Genomic DNA, 9,296 nt, shown 5'->3' with positions numbered 1-9,296 from the left:
TGTGGCCTCTAAGCTCAAGGTGCCAAGTTCAGTCTTAGTTGCAGGTGGGCAGGTGGGCATAGCCACCATCCCATGTGGGAGTCGAACTAGGAGACTTGTTGTTAAGAGTACATGCTCTATCCACTGAGCCATCTGGGCGGCAGCTCAGCTCAAGGTGCCGAGTTCATCTGAGTTGTGGGTGGGCATAGCCCACCATTGAATAGGCAATCTTGTTGTTACACCAGCTGAGCCATCCTGCCACCTGTTGGCAGCTCAGCGACAACTCAGCTCGGGTGCAGCATCACTGGCCCATGTGGGAATTGAACAGGCGGCCTTGTTGCTCAGAGCTCGCGCTCTTAAAGCCAACTCTTAACCAACTGAGCCAGCCGCCGATGTGATTTACTTTTAAAAGGATCAATCTGGCTGTTCTTTTGAGAGTATGATGTAGGAAAAGGGCAGAGGTAGAGAGATCGATCAATTTGGAGGTTCTAGCGAATCCAAACAAGAGATGGTGGTGGCTTAGACCAGAGTGAGAGTTGTAGAATTAGTTGGATTTTGGTCATATTTAAAGGTTAGAGCTGATGATAGGTTTTGGATGAGATGTGGAGTGTGAGGGAAAGAAAAGTCAGTGGTGATTCAAGGGGTGAAAATGTGATTAGGATGGGGTCAAGAGAGAATGGTAGAAGAGGATTTGGAGACAGGGAGTGTAGACAACTATACTGAATGGTGGTTCTGTGAAAGAGTATATAGAAATGGAATGGCTGCCAGAGGCTTATGTTGGGTTAAGAGAGCTTTGTTGTTTTGAAGATGAGAGATGTAACATGTTTTTGTGCCGAAGAGAAGATTTTCATAGAGAGGAGAAAATGAGTACTTAGAAGAGATGGGGGAATTATTAGAGTTATGTCCTTGAGTAGGGGAGAAGGAATGAGAGGACACAGGTAGGAGGGTGGACCTGGTGGGGACAGTTATTTCCTTGTGTTAAAACCTCAGAACTGGAGGTTCGACTTCATCAAAGATATTTGGGAATTTTACAACCTTTTACATATTGCTATAATTCTTTGAGAATTTTTAACTCATTTTAGAAGGTTGCTAGAAATGTTAAAATGTCCTGTATCTGCCAGTAGGATTTTATTTTATTTTATTATTTGCAATTTGGTGACTCTCAGTATATTCACAGACTTGTGCAACCATCACTACAGTTAGTTTGCCAATAGTATTTTGATATATTTAAAAAAATATTTAGTGGTTAAAAAGAGGCTTATCTTGCTGTTAGAATTAAATTTATTTCTCATTTTCTTTATTTCTGTAGTGGTCTTAAATTTACCACCAGCTCCCTACCTTAAAAAAAAAAAGCTGGAAGTAAATACGTTGTTTAATTTTTCTTGTAGTGTTTTTTTTTTTTTAAGATTTTTTTATTGGGGGGAATTGGAGGGATGGGAACAGTGCTGGGGAATTGGGGGAAGGGGAACAGACAAGTTGCTGTCGTTTTGTTCTTCAGTCTAGTTGTGGAAGATGTCGCTTCACTGGTCCATGTTGGTATTATCATTGCACTCTTCCCGGGAGAGGCAGTTGCTCACCGGCCATTGGACGGCCACTAACGGCAGCTCACTCTGGCTGCTGGCTACTCATGGTAGGTCACGGCAGCCCACTGCAGCCTACGCCGTCGCTGGTGACTCACAGCATCCCAGCTCCAGGTTGAGCTGTTGTTCACCATCTTAGCTGTAGAGGGCTCAGCGTCACTGGCCCTCATGTGGGATCTGAACCAGGGTCCTGCTACTCAGAGCTGGTATTCCAAGCCAACTTGTAACCAACGTGCCACTTGGCCGGTCCATTTACTCACTACTTTTATAGTGATAGGCTGCCATTTTTCATAGACTTGTGCACTTAATCTATTCAGCGAACATGTATCACACGCTGTGTCTGTGCCCAGGGTTGTACCAAGTACTGGTGTTACAGGGAGGCTAAAGCCCTCCAAGAAGCCAGTGTATTGGTGGTAGTTGAAAACATAGAAGTAGAAGGGACTGCTGAGAGAGAGCACGTTGGGCAACAGAAGAGGCCTGGACCCTGAGAGGTAATAGTGTATAAAGACAGAGGGAGAGAGTAGAATCTATCGAAGGAGGCTAACGATGGACCAGCAAGGGATTTGGTACCTTGGAAGAAGTGTGTCATAGAAGCCAAGATATCTTTGATCTGAAAGGAAATTTTCAGACTGAAGTTTTAGATTTCAAATAGGGAAATTGAGGTCCAGTGAGTGGTGTGACTTGTCTAGGTTTCATATGAAAAACCAGTGATGGAGCTGAGTCCAGAATAAGTAACCTCTTGATTCTCAGCCCAGTGTTTTGTTTGTATCCAGGTATAAGACTTTTGTTTCAGTTATTTCTGATGGAATCTTAGATGTGTGTGTCTGTGAAGGAGGCGCTCCTGGATTTTAGCCTGTATCATTCATTTTCCCAGCAGTTTATAGCTAGTCTTTAAAAAAAATAACTTTAGACTGTAAAGCACAGAATGAGACTTTTAAAAGCCATTTAAAGAGATAACCTTTCTCACCTGTATGTAGAAAATATATTTTAAAAAATTTTATGACACTATATTCTCTATCAGATGGTTTTCAAAGGAGTTTTACAGCATTATGGTGATGAAAATTATAGTAGTTAAATTGAAATACTGTCATTTGTTCCACAGATCTAGGTCTAAAATCATATTACTTCTTTTTCTAGGGGAATGAATTTTAGGAGCAACCTTTAAAGTTTTATTACCTGTCTTCTATTATGTATACTTGTGACATTTTATAAATAATAAAGTTTGCTTTATTTCACATAAGCATATTTGAATACATGTCATGATAAGGTAACATTTCGTGAGAGAAAACATTAATATTTAAGAAATTTCAGATATGTTGTGGCTTCCTTGAATTCCTCTATTGTCATCTCAAAGATTGCTGAAGTATATTCCTGTAGATTATATTTGAAGCATCTTGAAACAGTTTTGTTTTTTTTTAAGGAAATTTTATTGGGGAACAGTGTGTTTTTCTAGGACCCATCAGCTCCAAGTCAAGTAGTTGTTCCAATTTAGTTGTTGAGGGCATTTTTCCAGGACCCATCATCGCCAAGTCAAGTAGTTATCTTCAATCTAGTTGTGGAGGGCACAGTTCCTTGGCCCATGTGGGAATCGAACTGTCAACCTTGGTGTTATGAGCCTGCGCTCTAACCACCTGAGCTAACCCGCTGCCCGAAACAGTTTATTTAAAAAAATTACTATTATAGCATTCCTTTTCTTAGAAAATATCTTCGTTTGTTAAGAAATAGCTGCTGTTTTAAATAACATGAAAATCATGTCAACTAAATCATGTATTCTAACAGCTAGAATTTTTATACTTTTAGAATCTTGATCTTATATGATACAAAGTGTTTTATTAGTAGAGAATTTATCTTTTTCACGTAAGATTTCTATTAGATTTAGTATTTTATATGGCTTTGAGTCTAAAATAGGATTAATAAATAGAAGCTCTTATCTGACTTTTCTTCTGCATAATATCTTACTGCTCTGAAAATGAGTAATTCTTAGTTAACAGAAGTATAAGTGGCATTCAAAGTTATTTTCATCTCTTCTAATTGCATCAACATTTAATATTCGTTGTTTTCTTCCTTCGTATGCTCATGACTTAGTTAACAGTTAAGATATTAAAATCACAACCTCTTTTGTAATATAAAAAACAATGTTGAGTACTTAGTTTTAAATATCCATAGTGGCAGAGATGGACTCATTTAATGATTAAGAAAAGGAAATACTTAGGAAGTGTAGGAGCACATGAGCTCCTCCCAGGAGTGTCATAGAGGAGTGTAGGGATGAAGTGTTGGATGATCAAGCCCCACACTGCACAGATAATGGGGAAATACCTCATTTTTACCCAATTTAATGTAGTGTGACATGAATGAACACATCCCTTTCTACCTAGGGCGCAGCCACATGCAAACCATTATATATTAATCTGTGTAATAACTGTATATCAGAATATTCACATTGGTATTGTGGCTCCAGCAGTCCAAGTAGTGAAACTTTTGCAATAATGTAGGCCTGAGGAAATAAAGGCCTGAGTTAGGAAGATTGTAGTAGGAATGAACTCAAGGGGACAGATGATAAATGTTATTATCATCATCTGAGAAAATATAAATTACATGAGTTAGAGACTATAGAATAGTGCATGGGAATCACGTGGAGAGTTTGTTAAACAATTTGCTGGCTTCACCCATAGAGCTTCTGATTGAGCAGGTCTGGAGTGGGGCCTTAGAATTTGCATTTATCACATGTTCCCAGGTGATGCCGCTGTTGATAGCCCAGGAACCACATTTTGAGAATCACTGCTGTAAAGATATAGACTCTTTCCCATCTCCACATTCTCTGTATGCAATAGAAAGTCAATGGTAGCAGATGAGAATTCTAATTAAGTATTGTTGTTTTAAGATTTTATTGGGGAATTGGGGGAGGGGAACAGACGAGTTGCTGTCCTTTTGTTCTTCAGTCTAGTTGTGGAGGACGTCCCTTCACTGGCCCATGTTGGTATTATCATTGTGCTTTTCAGGGGTGAGGCAGTCGCTCGCCGGCCATCAGTCGGCCGTTCTTGGCGGCTCACAGCAGCTCAGAAAAGCTCATGCCTGCTGCCGGCCTGCCCCACTGCAGCCTATACTGTCACCAGCAACTTATGGCAGACCAGCTCCAGGTCGAGCTGTTGTTCACCATCTTAGTTGTAGAGGATGCAGCGTCACTGGCCTTCATGTGGGATCTGAACCTGTGCCCTGCTGCTCAGAGCTGGCGTCCCAAGCCAACTCCTAACCAACGTGCCACTCGGTTGGCCCTAATTAAGTGTTTTTGTGTTTTGTTTTTTTAGGCCAAGCGATGGTAGTAACAGTGATGCAACATGTCATATTGAAGTCCTAAAATCATTGGATATTGAAGAAAGCATTTGGTCCCCTAGATTTGGATTGAAGGGCAAAATAGATGTTACAGTTGGTGTGAAAATACATCGAGGTTGTAAAACGAAATACAGAGTGATGCCATTGGAACTTAAAACTGGCAAAGAGTCAAATTCTATTGAACACCGTAGCCAGGTATAAATCTTATAAGAAAATTGAATGTTTAATAGATTTAAAAATGTAGTCTGCTTTATATACTTTAGTTCAATTCAGGTAATGTTTATTTGAATTTCATATAGTACTTTTCTTTTTTTTTTTAAATGGAATATATAGTACTTTTCAATTTGTGACACATCCATAGTACTCAAATTGTTTTATAAATGTTTACATGGCTACCGCAGAAAGTTTTCTCCAGCAAAGAACTACAACAGCTGAACTTGTAAACCAGTGTTGCCAAGTTTATGCTGCCAAACTACCAGTCTAGCCAGATGCTCCTAAAAAAAAAGAAATCCTTGGTCAAGTAAGTTGGGGAAACCTAGTATGTTTGTAGATAATGATGCCCATTAGCCTGTTAAAGTTTCTGAGAAATCTTAAAGTAATATGATTTGTTTTAGGTATGTTTAATCCAATGTTTCCTAAACTTAATTTACCATGGAGCTATGGTTTTCGTGTAATTTCTACATAGGACACATCAGTGTAAATTCATTCTTTTATTCCCTACTGTTAATCTGATTATATAGATTTTTACCTAAAATGAAATATAAAACTGTCTTAATAAAGCAAAAAAAAGCTAAAAAGAAAAAAACAAAACAAAACAAAACTGTGTCTTACTATTATGTTAAATTCAAGTTGTTTATCATCTTTCCTTCTCTTTGGTAAACATAACAATCTTTTGTTGTTCTTCAAATTATCTGAAATTTATATTAATTTTAGTGACTTCTAGTAATTAACATGAATTTCTATTTTGTTTTCTAATTTTTTCCATTCCCTCTGCCCAACTCTACATTGGCAGTCCTTAGTATGTTTTAGGCACTTTTAAGCAGGCAAAGATAAAACTAAAATATAGCAATATTATTGTATTGTTATGGTATAATATAAATTGAGGGAATAACAACATAACATTTGCAATATAACTTAAATTTCCTTTTGCCCTTGGAATTTCACTTAGTTTAGCAGGTTTTATATAAAATAAGATTCAGATTCAAAATATTGAATTATATAATAAGGGATTAAAGAGTCTTTCTCTTTTTAAAAGAAATTAAATTTATTGGGGTAACATTGGTTAATAATATCAATTAATAACATTATATAAGTTTCAAGTGTTGAATTCTATAATACATCATCTTCAGCTGTATATTGCACTGTGTGCTCACCACCCAAAGTTTAGTTTCCCTCTTACACCATATATTTGTTCCCCTTTACCCTATTTGTCCTCTCCCTCAACTCTCTTCCCCTCTGGTAATCTTACTGTTGTCTGTAAATACACTTTCTCTTATTAAATCTCTTGCGTGAAAAACTTTTAAGAATAAAATAGTATTTCATGTATTAAAAAAAGAAGAGGGCCGGCTGAGTGGCTCAGTTGGTTAAGAGCTCGCTCAAGAGTTTGAGCTCTAAGCAACAGCGGTTCGAGTCCGGCCCGAGCTGAGCTGCCGCTGAGCTGCCAAGAGGTGGCAGGATGGCTCAGCTTAAAAAAAAAAAAAATAGAACAAGGGCCAAACAAATACATTGGGGTTTATGTTGTGTATTCATTATGCAAGAAACAAGGAGACACTGAAAAATAATTATGGTATTTCATTGAGTTATATAGATATTGGGGATGAAGAAAGACACAGATTTCTCCTCTTAGAAGATTTGACTTTTTCACTTTGGTATTACAGAAAAAGCTTACGTTATAAACTAACTTCAATTAAGGCAGATCTTTACTTTATAAATGGATTGTATTCCAAAAGTTCATTTGTAAGTGAGTGATGTATCATTTGAAATACGCTTTCTAAAGGAAAAATGTTATATGGAGCTGTGATTCCTAAACCCGCTCACAATAACCTATATAACTTGTGATATAATTGAATTATAATAATACTGTAAAATTTCAACCCAACTTCCTTTTATCATAATATTCAGGGAATTTCACTTCAGATATTTCCCCCTTCTCATAAGTCCCAGAAGCAGAGTCCTATGTACCTTTCCTTCTGCCTCCATTCCCATCGAGGGAAAAACTTAACACGGAAGGACCATTAATTTTGGATGACTCCCTTGGTCCACAGCCCCAAGTGTCTACTCTGTCATTTATGAATTCGCTTTAATTTTAAAAACTTTTCTTTGATATTTATGCTGTATCAGGGAACACAAGTAAGGTGCTTGTAAGAAGACATCCCAAAACATGCTTCACAGGCCCAAATGTTGATGCAACATCCCTTCATAAGAATCTTGTGTTTACAGATAAATTTAGTATATCATGCTAAAATATCAAACTTTGGTGTGATTATTTCTTAAGACTGAAATTTTCCACATTTTACTTCTTAGATATTTGAGGTTACCTTAAGTATTTCTGTAAATGTCCTTGATCATTGAGGTATCTGGAATTGTATTCTCTTTGCAAAATTTATATGTTGGAAATTTCTTCTATATTTCTATTACTTGCTCATTGCACAAGCACCACTATTTTTGGCAGGAGCAAAAGAACAAAAACCAATGAGATTTAATTCATTTTTGTTTTTTTGTAAGCCTGTCTTGTGATCTTGATGAGTTTGTAGATATAGTTAATATTTATGCTGCAAATAATACTTTTTGCCTTCTATACATTTTTTTTTTCCTTTTAGATTTTTATTGGGGAATTAGGGGAGGGGAATAGAGTTGGGGAATTGGGGAAGGGGAACAGACAAGTTGCCGTCCTTTTGTTCTTTAGTTTAGTTGTAGAGGACGTCGCTTCACTGACCCATGTTGGTATTGTGATCATGGCACTCTTCCTGGCTGAGGCAGATTGGTTGCCGGCCATTGGATGGCAGCTCACTCTGGCTCATGGCAGTTCACGCCGGCTGCCTTCCGCTCATGGTAGCTTATGGCAGCCCAGCTCCAGGTTGAGCTGTTGTTCACCATCTTAGCTGTAAGAGGACACAGTGTCAGTGGCCCTCATGTGGGATCCGAACCGGGGCTCTGCTGCTCAGAGCAGCCGTCCCAAGCCAACTCCTAACCAATGAGCCACTCAGCTGGCCCGTTGCCTTCTATAAATTAATTATTATATTATATTTTAAATATAGTTTAGGAAACGAGAATATAATTATAATTTGACTTTATTCTTAGGCGTGTTAATTATTACTTATCTTGGTATTTTGTAATTTTATGACGTAAAGACTGGGTGTTCATAAATCATTTAATATTTTAATCTTGGAGCTTGCTTGGAAAACAAATTAACTTGTCAGGTTGTATATGACTAGCTAAATGACTTTTGCTGCTAAGGTGTTTTCATGAACTTAAGGAGCTATTTCTAACTGTGTTAGATGTTTTCTCTGAGGAGCACATAAACCTAGTGTAGTTAATGAAGCTTCATGCCCCAGGAAAAACAGTAAATTCTGTAGTTAGTCTCATTTAGTTGTCATAGTAATTATGAGAAAAATATGCTTTTTAGTGTTTAGTTAACTTATTTTAAACAGGAAAAAGTGTCTAAAGACTGTTAACTTCAAAATGCAAAACATAAACAACATTTAAAAAAATGTAAAACATAGTTTAATTTCCCTCTTTAATTTACTGGAAACCCAAATATTTCCTGTCTAAGAAAAATTTGAAATATTTCTTTATTGTCTGTAAAACTGAGAAGCATAAACTATGTTTTGTGGAAATTAAATATTTGACATTGAATTTATTGTGTTACCTTTACTAATTTTGCTCTTGTTATTTTCAAAATGAAAATAGCTTAACTGACCTTTTGATTTTAAAATGACAGTATGTGTTGATTGCAAAACATGTATGGAAACATAGAAAGGTAAAGTTGTATTTGACAATTTGACAAAATGGACAATATTTTCACAGCTTGTCCTGTACACACTGCTAAGTCAAGAGAGAAGAGCTGATCCAGAAGCCGGACTGCTTCTCTACCTCAAGACTGGCAACATGTACCCTGTGCCTGCCAAGCATCTTGACAAACGAGGTTGAGCTGTTGTTTCCTGATTGTACTTCTCTGGGTTTTGCTATTTTGTTTGTTTGGTTGTTTGTGTTTTCCTTCAACTTTTGGTGATGCAGGCATACCTCGGAGGTACGCAGGTTCAGTTCCAGACCACCACAATATAACGCAAATATCGCACGCAGTAAAGCGAGTCACACGAATTTTTTGGTTTCTCAATACATATAAAGGTTTTGTTTACATGATACTGTCATTTGTAAGTGTGCAATATCATTTATCTAAAAAAAAAA

At 37.2% G+C, this 9,296-nt stretch overlaps 1 protein-coding gene across 1 annotated transcript in view; it reads left to right on the top strand.

Moving 5' to 3' along the window:
* Positions 1 to 9,296, top strand: part of DNA2 (DNA replication helicase/nuclease 2) — a 48,830-nt gene that overhangs the window by 11,351 nt on the left and 28,183 nt on the right. Inside the window, exons 2-4 of the mRNA XM_019624492.1 lie at positions 4,865 to 5,084; positions 8,916 to 9,033; positions 9,126 to 9,138. Of these exons, the coding sequence (XP_019480037.1) occupies positions 4,865 to 5,084; positions 8,916 to 9,033; positions 9,126 to 9,138 (351 nt within the window). The remainder of the gene's footprint in view (positions 1 to 4,864; positions 5,085 to 8,915; positions 9,034 to 9,125; positions 9,139 to 9,296) is intronic.

Source organism: Hipposideros armiger, unplaced genomic scaffold (assembly GCF_001890085.2).
Source record: "Hipposideros armiger isolate ML-2016 unplaced genomic scaffold, ASM189008v1 scaffold_15, whole genome shotgun sequence".
Lineage (NCBI taxonomy): Eukaryota > Metazoa > Chordata > Mammalia > Chiroptera > Hipposideridae > Hipposideros > Hipposideros armiger.
This window is presented reverse-complemented; position numbering and strand designations above follow the sequence as displayed.